The sequence below is a fragment of the Schistocerca nitens genome, chromosome 1 (genome assembly GCF_023898315.1).
Source record: "Schistocerca nitens isolate TAMUIC-IGC-003100 chromosome 1, iqSchNite1.1, whole genome shotgun sequence".
NCBI lineage: Eukaryota > Metazoa > Arthropoda > Insecta > Orthoptera > Acrididae > Schistocerca > Schistocerca nitens.
In genome coordinates this window covers 776980780-777002464 of record NC_064614.1, presented here as the reverse complement: position 1 = coordinate 777002464, position 21685 = coordinate 776980780, and the positions used below count along the sequence as shown (strand labels likewise).

At 42.5% G+C, this 21685-nt stretch overlaps 1 protein-coding gene across 1 annotated transcript in view; it reads left to right on the top strand.

Moving 5' to 3' along the window:
* Positions 1 to 21685, top strand: part of LOC126261751 (condensin complex subunit 1) — a 207456-nt gene that overhangs the window by 63483 nt on the left and 122288 nt on the right. Inside the window, exon 9 of the mRNA XM_049958566.1 lies at positions 10624 to 10780. Within this exon, the coding sequence (XP_049814523.1) occupies positions 10624 to 10780 (157 nt within the window). The remainder of the gene's footprint in view (positions 1 to 10623; positions 10781 to 21685) is intronic.

The window sequence follows — 21685 nt, the reverse complement described above, 5'->3', positions numbered from 1 at the left end:
GCCAAAGAAAAGCTGAAGTTTTAAATTTCACGTTTAAAAAATCATTTGTGCAAGAGGATCAGACAAACATACCATCAGTTGATTGTTGTGCAGACTCCTGTATGGAGGAAGCATAAATTGGCATCCATGTCACAGAGAAGCAACTGAAAGAGTTGAAAACAAATAAGTCGCAGGTCCACAAGGAATCCCAGTTCTCCTTTACAGAGAGTACTCTGTGGCATTGGCCTCTTACTTAGTCTGCATTTATCGTGAATCTTGCTCAGGGCAAAGTCCCAAGCAAATGGAAAAAAGCGCATGTGACTCTTGTATGTAAGAAGGGTGAAAGAATGTACCCACATAATTACAGGCCAGTATCCTTAACATCTGTTTGCTGCAAAATTCTTGAACACATTCCAAGTTCGAATATAACACATTTCCTTGAAACAGAAAAACTTCTGTCCACAAGTCAGCTTGGCTTTAGAAAGCATCATTCGTGCAAAACTTGGCGTGCACTTTTCTCAGATAATATCATACAAGCCATGGGTGCAATACAACAGGCAGCTTTGTTATTCCTAAAGTGTTCATCAGAGACAATGTTATCTGTTGTGACTCGCCGATCATTTAAAGTGCCGCCGCGCAATTACGCACGTCCTCTACGTGCGGCGCTGTCTGCCTGCCAGCCATGCAGCAGCGGCGCCACCTAAGCGGCCAGCCGAGCAGCGGCCGCTAGACTGAGACTCAGTGCTTATCTGAACGCTAACGTGTTCACATGTCAACTTACTCTGTGACATATATGTGTTGTGTCGTTTCTAAATATACTTGTTAAACTGGAAGTTCTAACAATTGGCGACGAGGTAGTGGATTTTTCCTTTTCACCGTTGACTCACAGGGTTCCATGGCTACTGTCGAGCAACTTTTGCAAAATCTCCTTGAACAGCAAACGCTTCTAACGGCGGCGATTCGCGATTTCGTCGCGGCGTCAAATGCGGGCCGTTTCTCGTCGTTGGCTGTACCGCCTTTTCCTCCTTACGACGAGACGGCAGAAGACTGGTCGGATTATGAAAAACGTCTTCGACAGCACTTCTTGGCATTTTATGTCTCGGACGAACAAGCATGTAAGTCTCTGTTCCTTTCCTGGATTTCGCCTCAAATGTATCGGTTGTTGTCGCAATTGGCCCCTTTGAAGGATCCTGCGTCTTTGTCCTTTGCTGAAATGTGTTCCCTTCTGTCGGTCTATTTTCAAAAGCAGACGCATGTGGTAGCCTCTCGTGTTGCCTTTTATCGTTGTCACAAACAACCCAATCAATCCTATCGCGCCTGGGCTGCTGAACTTCACGGCCTCAGTCGAAAGTGTCACTTTGTTACTGATGTTCACAAAGAATCCTATGCCGATTCCATGGTACGGGATGCTATTATCCGGTCGGCGCCCGACAAAGAAGTTCGACAACGTGCCCTTCAGTTGGCGAATCCGACTTTAGATGAAGTTCTCTCCATTGCGCAGTCTTTTGAAATTTCTCGCGCCGCTGGGGCACAAATAGAAGCGTGGGGTGACATCGGGGTAATACAACCTCTGTGCGCTGTTGACGACGCGCGCAGCCTCGGCCAAGCCGTAAACACACCCCTAAGAAACTGCAGCAAAATCCCCGGCAACTTCCTTCATGTCCAAGGTGTTTTACAAAACATTCACGCGAGGATTGTCCACAACGTTGGGCTGTGTGTCACAACTGCAAAAAGAAAGGTCATGTGTCTTCCGTTTGCAAGTCCGACCGCATACATGATGTTCAGGAACATGACGCTGATTCTGATTCTGTGTTGTCTGTCAATTGCACTTCTTCCCTTTCAGGGAAGTTATTCCTCACTGTCCAAATCCTTGGTCGAGATGTTCGCATGCAAGTGGATACCGGTTCTGCCGCCACTATAATTAATTCTCAGACGTATCTTCAGCTGGGTTCTCCACTCCTGTCCCCTGTCACTCGGCAATTACGGACGTACAATAAACAGAAGATTTCTCTCTTGGGACAGTTTAATGCAGAGGTATCTTACAAATCCGTCGTTCGCACTGTTCCCATATTTGTGGTCGACCAGGGCAACGCAGAAAATCTTTTTGGTTTCGATGCCTTCCGCGTTTTCGGGTTCTCCATAGATGACTCTGTCAATATTGTCTCTGACGCTATTCCCTATGCTCAACTGGATTCTTTGTCGACGACCTTTTCGTCCATTTTTTCTCCTGGGTTAGGCCGTGCACACGACTTTGAAGCTCATATCACGCTCAAACCCACTGCTCGGCCTAAGTTTTTTCGGGCTCGGCCCATTCCTGTGGCCCTTCGTGATCGGGTCAAACAGGAGTTGGATCGTCTCACTACTTCAGGGGTCTTGCTTCCTGTCACCTCCAGTGAGTGGTCCTCTCCTGTCGTTGTAGTTGCCAAGCCCAATGGTTCTATTCGTCTCTGTGGCGATTTCAAAGCCACGGTAAATGCTCAATGCCTCATCGACACTTACCCTATGCCCCGTCCTGAAGAACTGTTCACTAAACTCGCTGGAGGGCAGTATTTTTCTAAAATTGACCTGTCAGAAGCTTATCATCAACTTCCTCTCGACGCTGCTTCCCGGCAGTTTCTGGTTCTTAACACGCCTTTCGGCCTCTATCAATACCAACGCTTGCCATTCGGGGTTGCTAGCGCCCCTGCTCTCTTTCAGCGATTCTTGGAACAATTATTGCTCCCTGTTCCTGGGTGTATCAATTACATGGACGACATTGTTGTCACGGGCTCCACCACTGACGAACATCTTCAAAATCTCCACACACTTTTTAATGTCTTACAGACTGCAGGTCTTAAGTGTAATCTTCAGAAATCACAATTTTTTCAGGCATCTATCACGTACTTGGGGTTTCAACTCTCTAGGGATGGTATTCGTCCGCTTCAGCAAACTGTCACTGCGATCGATGCCCTTCCTCACCCTACGTCTGTTAAGGAACTGCAGGCCTTCTTGGGGAAAATCGCCTACTATCACAAGTTTTTACCGTCTGCAGCGTCGGTGGCTCAGCCGTTGCATCGCCTGTTGCATAAAAACGTGCCTTTTCACTGGTCCGCGTCATGCGATGCGGCTTTCCAGAAATTGAAGACTATGCTGATACAGGCCCCGTGCCTAGCTACTTATCGACCTGGCCAACATCTTGTCCTTGCTACAGACGCCTCTCAATACGGGGTTGGGGCAGTCCTTGCGCACCGTTTTTCTGACGGTTCGGAACAACCCATTGCTTATGCCTCCAAAACGCTCACGGATGCCCAACAAAAGTATTCTCAGATTGAGAAAGAAGCTTTGGCCATCATTTATGCTCTTCATAAGTTTGGTGTTTTTCTCTATGGCACAAAATTTCATCTTGTTACGGATCACAAACCACTTGTTTCCTTGTTTCACCCATCAACGTCACTTCCCGACAAGGCTGCACACCGCCTCCAGCGTTGGGCTCTTTACTTGTCCCGTTTCAACTATGAGATTCATTTCCGGCCAACGGCTCAACATGCGAATGCTGATGCTTTGTCTCGCCTCCCCATGGGCCCTGATCAGGCATTCGATAGGGACGAACTTTTGTGTTTCCACCTGGATGTTGCCGAGCAGCGGGTTGTGGACGGGTTCCCCATCACTGGGGACAGGCTGGCGGCTGCTACGGGTTCTGACCCTACCCTCTCCCGGGTTTTACGCTGTATTCAGACGGGTTGGCCTGATCGCCCGTCCACTAAGACTTCTGATCCGTTGCGAAACTACTACCCTTTGCGCTACCGCCTCACGGCTAGGGACGGTGTTATCCTCCTCTCCACTGACAATGTTTCGCCGCGTGTTGTGGTTCCCGCATCTTTGCGTGCTTCGGTCTTGCGCCTCCTTCACCAGGGGCACTGGGGTGTGTCGCGCACCAAATCTCTGGCGCGCCGTCATGTGTACTGGCCTGGCATCGACTCTGAAATCGTACACATGGTCGCTGCCTGCGGCCCTTGTGCGTCACAGGCCGCTGCCCCGAAGTCATCTTTGTCACCGTGGCCTTCGCCTGAGAAGCCCTGGGAGCGCATTCATGCTGATTTTGCGGGACCTTTTTTAGGTACTTATTGGCTCCTCGTAATTGACGCCTACTCTAACTTTCCGTTCATTGTCCGTTGCACGTCACCCACCACCGCGGCCACCACCAGTGCTCTTGCCCGCATTTTTTCTTTGGAAGGCCTCCCCTCTACACTTGTTACTGATAATGGTCCGCAATTTGCCTCTTCTGACTTTGCGGATTTTTGTGCTCGTCACGGTGTTACGCATGTCACGGCCCCGCCGTTTCATCCACAATCCAACGGTGAGGCTGAACGACTGGTCCGCACGTTTAAGGCTCAAATGCGGAAACTTCTGATTTCTTCTGCTGCTGATGAGGCGCTTCTCCAGTTCCTGGCGTCTTACCGTTTCACCCCCATGGGCGATCACAGCCCGGCTGAGCTCTTACATGGCCGACAGCCCCGCACTCTACTTCATCTTCTGCGGCCTCCCACCTCCCGGCCGCGGGTGCCGTCACTTGGCCGGTTCACCGCCGACGACCTCGTCTGGGTACGGGGATATGGCAGGCGGCCAAAATGGAGCCCGGGCCGCATCTTAAGACACCGTGGCAGACGCCTGTATGAAATCCAGACGGACACAGGTGTTGCAGTGCGTCATTCGGACCAGCTTCGGCCTCGGGTGCCAGCAACACCTGTTCCGAATGCCGCCACACCACCCTTGACTCTCCCTGATGCTCGGGATCTTGGCACATCTTCATACTCACAACGCCGCCCTCTACCCGTCATCGCGATGCCAGCACCAGAACGGATGCCACCAGACGACGTGCCCATGCGGGAACCGGAGGACCAACCAGTGGCAGAGTACATCTACTCGCCTCCTCCTCCAACAGACGCTGACGCATCGCCCATGTCTCCTGTCATATCAACTGGACTTGCCGCAACGGGCAGATTAGTGCGTGGGGCCCCAGCAGATTCGACACCTACGTCTCCCGTCATCTCGACCCGTTATCATCGGGGACACTTCCGTCCGTACGGGAAGCCTCCTCCTCGAGACTTTACGTCGAGTCACACAACGCCTATGGACGTCAGCCATCTCCAGGACACATCCATCAAGACCAGTGCAACAATTTCAAAGGGGGGAAAAGTGTTGTGACTCGCCGATCATTTAAAGTGCCGCCGCGCAATTACGCACGTCCTCTACGTGCGGCGCTGTCTGCCTGCCAGCCATGCAGCAGCGGCGCCACCTAAGCGGCCAGCCGAGCAGCGGCCGCTAGACTGAGACTCTGTGCTTATCTGAACGCTAACGTGTTCACATGTCAACTTACTCTGTGACATATATGTGTTGTGTCGTTTCTAAATATACTTGTTAAACTGGAAGTTCTAACATTATCATCAGGAGTGCCCCAGGGAAGTGTGATAGAACTGCTTTATTCTATGTATACATAAATGACTTGATAGACAGGGTGAGCAGCAATTTACAGCTGTTAGCCAATACGTTGCAGTGTACGGTAAGGTTTCGTTGAGTGACTGTAGGAGTATATAAGATGAAGTAGACAAAATTTCTAGTTGGTGCTGAATAAGCAGTTGCTCTAAATGTAGAAAAACTTAAGTTAATGCAGATGAGTACGAAAAACGATCCTGTAAAATTCAAGTACAGTATTAGTAGGATGCAGCTTGACAAGTCACTTCACTTAAAGATAGAGGTGTAATGTTGTGTTAGTAATATGAAATGGAATCAACATATCAGGATGGTAGTAGGGAAAGCGAATACTCAAATTCATTTTATTTGGAGAATTTTGGGAAAGTGTTGCTCATCCATAAAGGAGATGGCATATAATGCTAGTGCCACCAGTTCTTGAGTACTGTTAAGTGTGTTTGGGATTCCCACTATATTGGCTTAAAGGAAGGCATCAAAGAAATTCAGAGGTGGGCTGCTGTATTTAATACCAGTAGGTTCAATCCATATGCAAATATTATGGAGATGCTTCGTGAACTCTAATGGGAATTCCTGGAGGGAAAGCAGTGCTCTTTCAACAGGGCACTATTGCACAAATTTATATTTTAGGCTGACTGCAGAATGAGTATACTGCTGCCAGCGTCCATTTCGCATAAGAACCATGAAGATACAATGTGAGAAGTTAGAGCTCATATGGGGGCTTTTAGTCAGTCATTTCTTGCTTGTTGTATTTGCAAGTGGAAAAAGAGAGGAAATGACCAGTAGTAGTACAAGGTACCCTCCACCACATACTGTATTGTGCTTTGTGGAGTATGTATGTAGACGTAGAATAATGTAGAGATGGAATAATGTCACGGGAACACCCTTGAATGACGTGTTTTAATGTCGAAGCAGGTGATGAAGATAAAAGCCTATTGTAGGACCGAAGTCACTCCAGGTGGATATTAGAATTGATTTGGCTATATTCAAAGGGAAGAAGTAGTTCATAACTGTATCAGTTCCTTGCACAGCAGCTGCAAAAAGTGGTACAATTGCTACCTCATAATCTTATCATCACCACAAACTCCTTCCTCCCTCTCGGAATACTGTTACATTCCATCCTGGGTTTTCCATTGTTTGATTTTCCTCACAGTATTCCTTTACAAGCATTTCTCACATCTAACTTACTTTCATTTCAGTTATCAGGGTGTATACGACCCGGGAGATCTGGGAAAAACCCGGGAATTTTTTCATCTGGGAGAAAACCGGGGAAAACCCGGGAATTGTTTAAAATTCCGAGAATTTTTCATTGTTTCAGTTTTCAGTTACATTTGTGTGATTTTGGCTGGTAAGAGCCAATACTCTAACAAAGGATATTATTGTATTCCGCTATTGCAGAATAATACTGCAGCAACAAAACATGAACGGGAGAAGAAAAAAACGAAAATAAAACTTAAGTTCCAAAGGAAATGCGCCATATACAATAACAAAACAGTGTTCATACAAGCGTCTGCCGACAGTAAAGTGTATCAAAGGCTTTAGGAACACTATGCAATGCTTTATAACAACAAATTGCCTCCACTGAGCGTGACGTGACAACTGTTTAAATTAGATTTGTTAGAGCAGTTGCGGACGGGCTCTTGCGCATGCACAGTTGAGTCGCATATGAGTATTACCTTCTCCCGCTCCTGGTTACGGAAGTGTGGCTGGGTGCCACTACTTAATATTGCCCCTGTTCGAAAATATCGTAGATCCGGGGCTGATGCACAGAGCAGTCAGAGTTGTTGTTGGAAGGTGGGTCGTCTCCACGTGACCTGTATTTAAGTTCAGTGATTTTGTTGTTTCCTCTTCGTTTATTGCTCTCACGTTCAATGATAACAAAACGGATTTTTGTGGCCGGGAGCTACCAAATGAATTAAAATACGTCGCATAATTACGGCAGGCTAAAATATGTTAATAGTTTCAGATTTTATTTCCACCTTTGGCAGTCAAGCATTAATCACCTTATAGAACAATGAAGTTATTTTTGCCAGTTTGCTAAAGAGATTTGGCTTTTATTAATCCTTTCTACTGAGGCAGTCAATTTATTTGAAACGAAGTGTTTAATTTCACACTATTGGCTAGTTTCAACTGTTCGCTGCATTTCAAGTAAACGTATGACATTATGCTTTAATAAAGAACCAAACATGAGTACTGGTACTCCAAGAAAATTTACATACGGGTGTGCATTTTAAGCCGAAGTATATATTTTGGTATGGTTCGTGAAATCCCGACGCTCTTGAAGTATCCTTCGATGTCTTGTTTCTTTTATGACATAATGTTTTACAAGCACAAACATATGGGCTTCCTGCGTAATCGTAGCTGCGCAAGCATGGTGACGCCAGTTATCAGGCGCTTTCTTGCAACTGGTGAAACAAACCTATTTCTTACAGGTAGCAGGAAAATATTGCGAATGGTGGTTTGAAAAGCGTTACATTAAAAGCAGATTTCCTTTTACGCAAGATGAACTATGTGAGAGAATGTACGATGAACTTCTTAAATCACAAAGCATTTGACTCTCATTTAAAAATCAACTCTTTGAGGACAGCCATTTAGAAGAATTTCGAGCCCAGAAGATTAGACATTTGAGTAGTTATTAAAAATTTTACTGGCACATTTTTGTGATGGGTTGAATGGCTTTTGAAGTAAAACAGAGTCTAGCAAGCAAATTCTGAGGCACCTAGCAACCCCTCCTCCCCCCCCCCCCCCCTCCCCCTGCATCCAATCCATTCCCTAGTCTAGCAACCACCTCAGACGACGACCTGTTCCAGAACATCACTCGGAAATTAGAAGCAGGTGCCCAGCTTTGCAGAAATTCTAACACCATTCAACTGCAGAAAATATTCAAGCTGTCAGTAGTGCGAGAGCACAAGCAGAGCAAGTCATGAAAGAAGGGAAGAGAAACTCCAGGAAGGAATTTGTGACATACTTTAATTGGTCCACTTCTGTTACTGTAGTATGGGGGTGAAAAGTAGGATTTCAGGCAACGGTGTTTCACCTCCCTTTATGGGATCCCGGTGGCCATGTGTAGAGATGTGGCTCAGGTTTTAACTGAACGTCTTTTTACCATCACTATGTCCTGTGAACAAACTCTTGTGTTTCAGACATTCTGGAGAACTGTGGACATGAGAAGGATCTGCTTCATCTCGTGTAATTGGGGGGGGGGGGGTGTCTAAAGTCATCTATTCTCCATATGAGGAGTAATCAGCTCTGACGACAGCCAGACATACTGCTCAAAGATTGGACCAGATTCATTATGTCTGGGAGCCAAAGGCAAGCTCCTGTCTCATTTAAGCCAGAACTGATTTGATGGACAGTACTCCGCCACTTGGAAGGAGGCAATATTTATTCCCTTATGGAAACTAGGCAAGTGTCATACCAACTCATAATTACCGAAGTGTAGCCCTTACCAGTGCGCGCTCAACTGTAGAGCCATCTGGCTCCCCGAATACCAAGGTCACCTATGCTGCTCCCAGTGCAATTTCAGCCACTACCATTCTGCCCTCGACAACTTAATTCTACTGGAGATGGCCATACAGAAGTCTGTCTTGTGCTGAAACAATTTGTTGGGTGTAATCTTTGATCTTGGAAAGGCGTATGACAGCACTTGAAGGTATAACGTTCTTCGTCAGTTTCATGGATTGGTGCTACGTGGACGTGTGCCATTTCTTATTCAATACTTCAAGGACAGGTGCTTTGTGCATTGGTGATACTTCGTCTAACCATTATGTTCAGAAGTATGGGGTCTGGCAAGGCAGTGTACTCAGTATCACAAAATGATGGCAAACAATCAATAGCATGTCCATTGCAGTTAGAAGCCCGGTTACAAATTCTCTTCTTCTTCTTCTTCTTCTTCTTCTTCTTCTGATGACTTTACAACCTCCTACATCCTCTGATACTACAACAGCTAACCGTCGGGTGGCTGGAACCTTTGGCCAATAAAACTGGTTTTGGGTTCTTGCTTGAAGATTTCTCATGTAAATTTTAACCATGCTTATTGAAGTTTTAACCAACCAGATCTCATTAATTCAAACATTTTGGGCCTACTGTTTGACATGAAATTAACCTCCCTTCCACACATGAGAGACTTGTGAACGAAGAGCATCATATCAGAATATTTTGAACTGCCTCAGTAGAAAGGCATGGGGAGTTAACAGGTCCTGCTTCCTGCAGCATTATAGGGCATTTTTCAGCTCATGATTAGTTCATGATAGCATGATTTATGGTTCAGCATGTACTTCCTACTTCAACATGCTGTATGCTGTCCACCATGAGAGCATTCAAATCTCAATTGGAGCCTGTCGAACCAGCCCAGATTCAACACTGAGGCTGTCTTTTGCTGAACAGCAGTGTTTTGACACACGCTGTGTGCAGAGGCCGTTGAACCAATACTCTGGAGTCAGTAGCAGCACCTCCTCGCGGCTAAGCAGATCCTGAAAATCTCTGACATTGCATTAGTCATTAGCATTTAGTGCACCAGTCCATCAAGGTTATGAGGGGCTGTTCAGCAATTGGCACCATGTGGCCAAGCCCTTCAGGGTCCGAGTTACAGACTGTCTCTAGGATCTAGAGATATCACACCTCTGAATACAGTCAGGGATGCCTTGGCATCATCAGTCCCAAAGTGATTTTAAACTTGACAGAGTACATGAAAACTTGCACTCCAGATTATGTTGTTATAAATCTGGTTTCTTTGATTTTTAACTGTGTCACAAATTTATCATTGTATCTTCAGATGGATCCCAGCAAGGAAATGCATTGAGTTTTTTAGTTGTTTTACCTGATAAACATTTCCGAATATGCTTCCAGAATAATTTACAAATTATGATGTGGAGTTATATGGTACTGAAATGGCACTGGAGTGGATCCAGAGGCATCACAGTACAAATTTTCTCGCCTTTCCTGACTCACTCAGTGTGTTACAAATGGATCAGAAACTGAAAGAAGTAGTTGTGTATTTGTATGAGTAAATAAGCTTTAGACATTGTGTAGAACATTACCTTTCTTTTGACTCCCTGGTTTTTTATACAGTGCAGCGTATGACAAAGAAAACTGATTGTTACTTAAGACTTTGTGTAATTGGTATTTCTAATAAATCTTAAAATAAATGTGATCTATGTATGGTACATAACATTTCAGTTGGGATTGGAAGAACTTCAAGCTCAGCTAGAAAGTGAAGAAAAAAAGCTACAAGCCATTGAAGACTCTACTGCAAAACTGCCTCAAAAAGTAGAAGAGGAATGGAATGAATTAGAGCCTGATCTGAAAGAAGGTCTGACAGAAGTCCTGGAGGCAGGTATGCAAACACATCTTCTATTGTGTGTGTGTGTGTGTGTGTGTGTGTGTGTGGGGCCACACACACACACACACACACACACTGTACCTAGTTGTGTAATTTTGGTATAAAGTTATTCAAATGAGGGGAAACTGTATTTTAGGAGAATGTCCACTGCTTCATGACAAAAATATGCTTTGACTATGCAGCGGTTTTATAGGTTGCATGCAATTGATTTACTAAAACAAATTGAGGGACAGTACATGACCAAAGATCTAGAAATAATGCACTCTCCTAAAGGGTAGGTTTGTCTTTGAGAAGAATACAATGCAAAAGCAGTAATCCATGTATGTGTCAGAGATATGTGCCTCCATTATCAAAAATACCTTAACACAAAAATTTTCGTTTCATGGAAGATTTAATTTGACTTCTATATGGATATGTTTTACCTTCATACAATTATGACACTGTTCGAAGTCTTTTGCATGGGTGAACATTTGTCAATGCTTCCATCCAATAAAGATCTTTAAGTTTAGATATTTCTGATGCTGAAGGCATGTACCTTTGAAACACATGAAAATTAGTGCTCTTTCATTGTGAGTTATTCAGCCTGCATTTTAGCTTTCAAGTACTAACATAAAAATCATTCAATTATTTGTGTTGTTCTGTAGATCTAGTTGTAAAATATGTCAAGATGCTGTGGGAATCTGTTTCTCTAGACTGCAGTAACAATCGCCAGTAAAATGTCATACGGTTTTATGCTTACAGTGGCTAATATTTCCATTATAAAATTAGAAGAGAAATGTCTTTAATTTTTTTTAACTGCTACTTTCTCAGCTTTGCAGAGTGTTATTCTATCACTGCTTACTTCATAAGGACACTGCATCTGTCAAAGAATAACAACTATCTGCATGCTGTTAGAATAGACTAGTTTACAAAGTACATTGTTACTTACTATGCAGTTGAACAGGAGTTTTAAGTTACTGACTAGAAAATTGGATGATTTGTTAAAGTGACTAATAAAATATGTAACAGAAATACATGATTTCTTGTTTTATGTCTGATGGCAGCTGTTCAATACCTCTGCACCAAAATGCAGGATTTCCCTCCATACCTTAGAAAAGGAACCAATAACTGATTGTTATTATTAGCCACAAATAATATTCGGGAGTAAGTGTGCTGGAAATTGCAGCCTACAAATTTAGTTTCTGACGACTCTTTTCCCCTTAGCTGTAGAAACCCTGCCACAATGGAATTAATGGAACACAGTGAATGACAGAGATGTAGTATTAGCACAAAGATGCTACTGTGATTGGTGTAACTAATTTATTAGTCATGAATTTGGATAATTTGGTGAATAACAAGCAGTCATAGAAATTTCTGTTACATTTTAACACCAGTATTGTATGAAAAGTTAGTTGGAATGCAAAAGCAAAGCAACTTTCGAGTAGAGGTATCATAAGCATGAATGAAAACTGAATTTTGCAGTGGCCCAGCTGGTGCAACTTAAAGCTTTGTAGGAACGTTGACAGATTAAAATTGCATGGAGGACGAGGACTCAATCCTGAAATTATGCCTTTCATGGGCTCTGCTTAAGGACTGGAAAGTATTTATTTTATGTCCATTTCTTGTGTGTTTTCTGCCATTTTTGATGTTACTTTCTTCATATTTTGGTGTTATTTTTGCCAATTTTAGTATTAGTTTCTGGCAGCTAATTTTGTAAGTTCCCTGTGTTCCTTATTTTTGCCTTTCTACATTGTTTTTCAGTATTATGTTGGACATGAAAATATAGATATCAATTACATTGTATTCACCAGCAAACAGGTCACATTTATATACATTATTGAAAAAAAATAAATGATTTATGTTAAAGCCTTTAAATCTAACCCATTAAAAAAATATATAACCATAAACTTGGAAGTTTTCCAAAAGAAAGTGTTATCAAAACTTGAGAGGTCTCATCTGAGACATTGTCACCAATCAGTCAACATAAAACAGCTGCACAGAGTCTATATTTGAGCATTCAAGACAAGCTGTCACCAGAAAAACACCAGACATATGACAATGTACACATTTCCATCTGGTGTGGAAAGCTGCTTTTTCATTAAATGATGTTCGATACCCGGCCGGCTTGGGGATTTTCCCTGCCCAGGGACTCGGTGTTTGTGTTATCATCATTCATGACTGTGGCTAGATTGTATTGTGAAAAAAATTGGACTGTGTCAGCATTGGGACTTTGTATGAGCACTGATGACTGCACGGTTGAGCACCTACCAAACCAAACACAACACCAGCATCATCATTAAATGATGAAGGGACTTGTATCCCCTCAGAGTAATTATACTACTGAATCCTGCCATTACAGAACAGGTCCTTTGCTGTATCAGAATTAATGGACTTAACCAACATCGTCCTGTTGTTGCAATGAGAACCTATGACTCTGAATACAAACTTACATGGATCTGTGGCCGTAAGAGTTTATAACCTACTTTGAAAGTGTAGCCCACTGCGTATCAGTGTTTCTTTTGTCTACTTGAAGTGCTTGTGCCTCCGTATTTCTCAAAAGCTTGCTTATTTCATCAGAAAAATTCCTTTCTCCACAGTAATAACACAATCAGTGTAAATGATAATTTTATCTGGCAATGTCTCATTTCTCAAAATTTTTGCCCAACAAATCATACCAAAAATAATGCATTTTTGAGAAATCATTAATGTTGTGTGCCAGTTAAACTGCATGTTTTTCATAGTGCACAAGTATATACGTTAAAACTCCCAAATAGGCACTTTAACTTTGCAAACATGTAAATAAACACTGGACTTGTTCTCTTTGCTTCCATCAACCTATCACAGCATAGGACACAAGATATCACATAAACAAAACACTGAGAATGTTTATTTCAATATTTATTAATGTGATTCCATAAGAAATTATCAAACCATCTCACGCAGCAAGATTTAAATTCTTCCTCCTATCTTAAGTGGTGATTGATTGCATGTGTCACACATCCTATGCTGTGATTGGCTGATGGGAGATAATCAGGCAGACTCCATGTTGATTTCTGTGTTTGACAAACTACTTATCTGCATATTTTGTGCTTTTCATTTTTATAGCTGGGTACTATGAACATTTGCAGTTTAATTAATGCCCTGAATTAAAGCTTTCTCAAAATATGCATCATTTTTTGTGTAGTTTGTTGTGCAGTAGTGTTGGTAATGATATTTCAGCAATTAAAGCTGTTACTTGAATGGAGTCATTGAAGTAAAGCTATCCTGCTTGATATCACACCAAGAAACATGTTCTTTGCATAGGAAATGAAATGTCAGTCTAAGATTATAGATGACAGTCAGACATGTGGAGGAGATCAAAACCCAATTTCAGAATTACAATTAATTACAAGTAATATTTACCCTGCTGCCCTCAGATTTACTACATTTTTACACAAAAACATTTCCTTAAACCCTTCCAATTTCATTTTATATCACTATCTATTTCATCTAATTTTTTGCGTTATCATTTATGCAAAAGTTTCCTGTCCCTAGTTGTGGCCTTATGCTTGAGCTACTCAAGTTCAACTCACGACCTCCATTTCTCCCTCCTCCTCCCCCCCCCCCCCCACCCCCTCCACAGCTTCATTTCTGCCAGTACCTCTCCTAGTTTCCAAACATCATAGAAGTTCTCCTTACCGTGTCGGACTGTTAGTTGGGCCTGGATAGGGTAGTGTGTAAGAATGTTCACCAAAGGCAAGCTTTTCATATTCGAGTCCCAGTCTGGCACAGTTCTAATTTGCCACGAAGTTCTGTAAAAGTACATACTCAGCTGCAGAGTCAAAGATCCTCTAGGTTGTGGCTAAGCCATTTCTCCAAAATATCCTTCTTCCAGGTGTGCCTGTCCTGCAAAGTGTGTAGGACAACATCTTCATCTGTACTCCAGAAGACACCTTATGATGTATACCATTCCCTGTACTACCCAAGAATGGTGCGTGGGAAGAACAAGTGTATGAGTTCTGTTTCCTTAGATTTTGTCATTTTGGGAGGAAGAAATATGTTGCCTCACTCCTCTTCAAGTGAACACACTCAGAATTTAAGTAGTGACACACAGTGCCTGTCTTGTTGCATCTGCCACTGGAGTTGACCATCTCTGTAACACTCTTACACCTACTTAATGACACCATAATGAAATGTGTCACTGATCTCTGTACCCTTCCTGGTAAGGGACCAATGGGTCAAACAATTATTTTGTAAGCCATTTCTTTCATGGATAAATTATTTTTCCTTAAGATGCGTTCAGTGAATCTCAGCCTGAAGTCTGCTTTTCCTAAAATTAGTATTATGTTATCATTCCACTTCAGGTTGTGTAGATGGTTACTATTGTGTTTTTCACAGTTGTTACTTTTGTGAATTTTCTCTAATGGTATAACTGACCAGTACTTGGGGGGGGGGGGGGGGGGGGTTAGGAAGGGCATCTTGCTACCCATTAAATTAACATTGCCAAGTCTGTAAATAACAATGCTGACATTGTGGGATGTAGGCACAATCAAAATATGACCATTCTTGAAGATAGGAACAACCTGTGCTTTTTTTCCAGTCTCTTGTTCCACATTTAGATTCTGTTATAACCTCACCCGAAATTCCTTAAGGCTATAAATTATCTTACCCTATCCTTGCCTATGTATTCCATTTAGAATTTCAGTGTTATTCACTTCAGGTTTCAACCATACTGTGTGAGCATAGCCTTTAATAATCCATTCTAATTCTGGAACCTTACCAAATGTTTCTGCAGTTTACCAATATCATTAACATTTTCTCTGTCTGATCTGCAAGAGTTGAAGTCCTCCTCTAAATCTAATACGTCTGCTCTCTCTTCTTTTTCAGTAAACAGTTAATCATTGACCTTAAGGATGGGTTCCTCTAACCTAAAAAAAAAACACCTATCTGCACGCCATACATTGTTTGTTGCCCAAGTAGTCACTTCTGTTATCAAGTACACACCTTAACTATTGAGGGATGCCCCCTAAAATTCTCAGTGCTCCATCTGATAGCAGATGTCTAGAAATTTGCATTAGAGATTGACACTCATTGTATGAGCCTCTCTGTTAGACTTTCCACAAAGGTCAAAACCAACAGACCTTCATTGTTTTTGGGTAGGATGCTCCAAATAGCAAGCCTTGCTTCTAACTCATGGCCGAAGCTAGCTGTCTTGACCAATGCAACCAGCTAGCGAAAGGAACCGAGCATGACCTTAGAACCCAAGTGGAAAGTGCCAGAGCCTCCTCCAGACCTTGGATGAGAACTGACAAGCATACCAAGTGCACACTAGCCTGATTGCTATTTCCCTAGGGGGCTCCATTACCCGAATAATGCTGGAGCTCCAGTGACCAACAAATTCACCTTCTCAGGTTGTCCAGACTTACCTAGAAATACCTACACAGCACAGCAACTTAAACCTGTTACTATGGCACAAGGGGGCAGCCAACCGTTCAGTTCCTACTTTCAGCCTCTAGATATGAACCCACCACTGTCTGCCACTGACCCTGCAGCAAAGATAAATCAGTCAGATGTTGCGTATCTGGAGACAAAGTGACATAGGAGTTGCCAGAGGATTCAGTCTATATCAGAAATGTTAAATCCTTCATCACTGGTGCCCACTGCTCCTGCTGCTGCTCCTGCTGCTGCTCCTGCTGCTGCTGCTGCTGCTGCTGCTTAGAGCAACAGCCTGAAGCCTCTTGACCTTCTCCAACACAGCTTCTAGCTGTTTCCAGACAGAGGCCAATCCAGCTTCTGACCTCGCATGACAAGCACTGTTCTTATCTATTTCCTACTTCCAAACAAGAAAAATAAAAACTAGCTGGAGTCCGCCGATCTGTCCATACCAGTGGCCAGCCCAGTTACTGCTCGCACTGAAGTTCGTCCTTCACCTGTGGTTGAGTATGAGGTCACCTCGGGGCATGGCAGGTGGCAAAAGACTTCACAGGTAGCTGAATGTAAGGCAGCCCCAGTTAGTCTGACAAACAGGTTCCAGATGCTGTCTGCAGCTGACACTGACCCTCTGCCAGATTCAGCCGCTTGGCCTGTTTCAGAGGAAACTCTCAGCCTGCAAGACCCAGACATTCACAGAGGGTGGATTATTAGTTAGGAGCTCCATTTATAATCATGTTATGGGACCACTTAGGGGCCTGACTGCCAAGGAGGGGAAGAAGACCAATGTGCACTCTTGTGTGCATACCGTGTGGAGTCATTCCAGATGTGGAACGGGCCCTTCCAGAGAACCGTGAAGAGCACAGGGTGCAGCCTACTGCAGATGGTGGCTCTCATTGATACCAGTGTTGTGTGCCACTTCAGAGTGGAGGAGATTCTCTCTGGTTTTGAGTGGTTGCCAGTAATGGTAAAGGCTGCCAGTCTTGCTTGTGAGATAAAAGCAGAGCTCACCATTTGCAGCATAATCGACAGGACAGATTGTGGATCTCTGGTACAGAGCTGAGTGAAGGGTCTGAATCAGTGGCTCGGTCAGTTCTGTGACCATTTAGGCTGCAATATTCCTTGACTTGCACCATAAGATAGTTGGATTTGGGTTCTGCTAAATAGGACAGGAATCTACCACATGCAGGAGGCGGCTACACAAGCAGCAGGGGCTGTGTGGCTTGGACTGGGCAGTCTTTTAGGTTAGAGATCTCGGGGAAAACACAAAAAGGGCTTCAGTGACTGAATGTGCATGTTGAACACAAGAAGAATGTAGATCTAGGAGCCATCGGTATAGCAGTTGTAAACTGTTGTAGCTGTGCTGGAAAAATACCAGAGTTCCAAATGCTAATAGAAAGCTCTGATGCTCAAATAGTTATAGACACTGAAAGCTGGAGATACGTTCAGCCGAAATTTTTGCAAAGACCCTAACGGTGTTCAGAAAGGTAAGGCTAAACACAGTTGGCAGTGGCATGTTTGTTGCTGTTAGAAGTAGTTTATCTTGTAACGAAATTGAAGAAGATAGTTCCTGTGAGTTAGTATGGGTAGAGGTCATTCTTGGCAATCGGAATAAAATAATAATTGGATCCTTTCACCGACCTCCCAATTCAGATGATACAGTTGCTGGAAGGTTCAATGAAAACTTGAGTTTAATTTCAAACAAGTACCCAACTCATACAATTGTGGTTGGTGGTGACTTTAATTTACCCTCAGTATGTTGGTGAAAATACACGTTAAAATCTGGACGTGCGCATAAAACATCATCCAAAATTGTGCATTGATAAAGGGTTGTCATAGTGAGACTGAATATTGTAACTCCCAGATCCTTCAAAAAGAAAGAAAAAATATACCTATTCAAAAAGCAGATAAAAATTCACTTGATGCCTTCCTGAGAGACAATCTCGACTCCTTCCAAATTAACAACGTGCCAGTAAGTATAGACCACATGTGGCTTGAAGCAGTTGAGAGATTTATACCAAATAAATTACCAAATGATGGAGCAGATCCCCCTTGGTACACAAAACGGGTCAGAACACTGTTGTAGAAACAACAAAAAAAGCATGCCAAATTTAAATGAACGCAAATTCCCCAAGATTGGCAGTCTTTTACAGAAGTTCATAATTTAGCACCGACTTCCATGGGAGATGCTGTCTAAAAACCTGGCAGACAATCCAAAGGCATTCTGGTCATATCTAAAGTATGCTAGTGGCAAGACACAATCAATGCCTTCTTCGCACAATAACAACGGAAATACTATCAATGACAGTGCTGCTAAATGAGAGTTACTAAACACAGCCTTCGGAAATTGCTTCACCAAAGATGAATTAAATATTGCAGAATTCGAATCAAGAACAGCTGCCAGCATGAGTAACTTAGAAGTAGGTATCCTTGGATTCGTGAAGCAACTTAAATCACTTAATAAAAGGAAGGTTTCTGGTGTGGACTGTGTACCAATTAGGTTCCTTTGAGAGTATGCTAAGGCTATAGCTCCATACTTAACAATCATATGCAACTCCTCACTTGATGATGAAAGATCTATACCCAAAGACTGAAAAGTTGCACAAGTCACACCACTATTCAAGAAAGGCTGGAGGAGTAATCATTATATTACAGGGCCATATCATTAACATTAATATGCAGCAGGATTTTGTAATATATATTGTGTTCAAATGTTATGAATTACCTCAAAGAGAACGTTCTATTAACACACAGTCGACACACATTTAAAAAACATCGTTCTTATGAAACACAACTAGCTCTTTACTCATACAAAGTGGTGAGTGCTATTGTCAAGGGATTTCAAATTGATCCTGTGTTTCTGGATTTTTAGGAGGCTTGTGACATTGTACCTCACAAGTGGCGTGTAATGAAATTGCGTTGTTATGGAGTATCGTCTGTTACGTGACTGGATTCGTGATTTCCTGTCAGAGAGGTCACAGTTCATAGTAATTGATGAAAAATCATTGAGTAAAACAGAAGTGATTTCTGATGTTCCCCAAGGTAGCGTTACAGGCCCTCTACTGTTACTTAGAGATATAAATGATTTAGGAGACAACCTGAGCAGCCGTCGTAGAATGTGCAGATGATGCTGCCATTTACCGTCTACTAAAGTCATCAGAGGATCAAAACAAATTGCAGAAAGATTTGGAAAACATACCTGTATGGTGCGAAAATAAAATTGCTAATTTGTCCTAAATAATGAAAAGTGTGAGGCCATCCACATGAGTGCTAAAAGGAATCTGCTAGTCCTGAGTTAAATGATTAATCAGTTAAATGTAAAGACCGTAAATTCAACTAAGTACCTAAGAATTGCGATTATGAACAGCTTAAATTGGAAATAATACATAGAAAATGTTGTGGGGAAGGCGAACCAAAGACTGTGGTTTATTAGCAGAACACTTAGAAGATGCAACAGATCTACTAAAGAGGCTACGTACACTATGCTTGTCCATCCGCTTGGAGAGTACTTCTACATGGTGTGGGATCCTTACCAAATAGGACTGCCAGATTACATTGAGCAGGTTCAAAGAAGACCAGCATGTTTTGTATTATTGAGAAACAAGGAAGGGTTGTCACTGACAAGATACAGGATTTTGGGGTGTACATCATGCCTTTTTTGATGCGGTGGAATCTTCTCACGAAATTTCAATCACCAACTTTCTCCTCTGAATGCGGAAATATTTTGTTGGCACTGATGTACATAGGGAGAAATGATCGTCATAATAAAATAAGGGAAATAAGAGCTCGCACGTAATGATCCAGGTGTTCGTTTTTTCTGCATGCTGTCCAAGATCGGAGTAGTAGAGAATTATTGTGAAAGCGGTTCAAGGAACACACTTCCGGGTGCTTGGGTATGATTTGCAGAGTATTGATGTTGATGTAGATGTGATGTCCTTAAGATGTTGCCACTACTAACCAGTGTCACAAAATGAGAAGTGGGAGCTGACACATTGGCACTAGATCACTGAACACTACTGCACATCACATAGGCAAACAGCAAAATGCAAGTACTGATTAGCAGCTCTATAATTTTTAAACTATACATTGCAGGATAAAGCTACACTTCTGGGTCTTTTTGATTTTGCTGAAGGTGATACTACTAAGTAATGTCAGAAAATGAAACCACAAGCTGCTATTTGAGCACTAGAAAACTGAATTTGTCCGTACACCACACGGACAGACCACAAATGTGTCTGAAGCTTGGAAGGTGGGAATAGCTACTGACTGAAGTGATTGTATGAAGATGCAAGTCGTGAATTATGCTTGAATAACTCAGCTGGAAGAGCATTACCCTCAAAAGGCAAAACGAAGTGACATGGTGCAGTGGTTAGCACACTGGACTTGTATTTGGGGGGGACGATGGTGCAAATCCTCATCCGACCTTCCAGGTTAGGTTCCCCATGATTTCCCTGAATCGTTTAACATGTTTAGTATGGTGCCCGAATATCACGAATGCACCGTTGTAGCCAGTGCCAGAGTGAGACTAGAGCGACATCTCAAAAGGGTTAACATGTGACGAAATGAATCTTTCACAAGAATTGAGTCACCCTTATTGGTATTGGCAGAATCACTAGAGAACATTACCACCTTATGCTTCTTTAGAGGGCTATTGATGTTATTGTCACTGCAAGCATCCTCAGAACCCTAAAAACATGAATTCACACAGTGTTCTCAGTAGGAACACCTGAACAATCATTTCAGTAACCGTTAAAAGTATTTCGGATTCATTCATTTCCTTCAGTTTTCTGGGATGCCCATACACAGGAGGAACTTTGAGTATCTGACTTACGAAAATAAAATCAGAATGCTAAATAAGCAAAAAACACATGAAGGCAATCCAGTTTGATGCACTGACTACTGGTGTGACCACCTAAATTGACAAAGTTGTTAAAATATAACACAGCAGATAGCATCTACAGACAGTGTGTAGAAAACGCTGGGGCGGCAGAATCAGCTGAAGTAATAATATCCAAATATTTAGGCTTCCAGAAAATATTTAAGTTGCAGTTATTATCTACTATTTTAATTGTGAAATCAAGAAAATTAAGTGGCATTTTCATTTTGTACTTGATTTGTGTAAGAAATTTACTTCATAAAACATGTTGAAAATGCTAAACAACTAATCTAGTTCATGATCATTGCCATTGAAGACAAAAAGTATGTTGTCGACATAGTGAGTATAGAATTTTGTTTTAGTTAGCAATTCTGAATTGGAAACAAAAAAAAAAAACTTTAAAGAGGCTTTATGAAAATGTGAGCAAGGATTCCAACAAGGGGCAACCCATTGCTAAACTGTATGTCTGTTGTACACATATTTTGCCATTGAAAGTGACGTAACTGTATTTGAGAATAGCCTGTAATAAACTTGTTAGTTCAGCAGTTTGCATTTCAGGTAATTTTCTATGTTGCTGTAAGTTTTTCCTGAGAATATTTAATGTTACATCTATGGGAACATTCGTGCAAAGACTT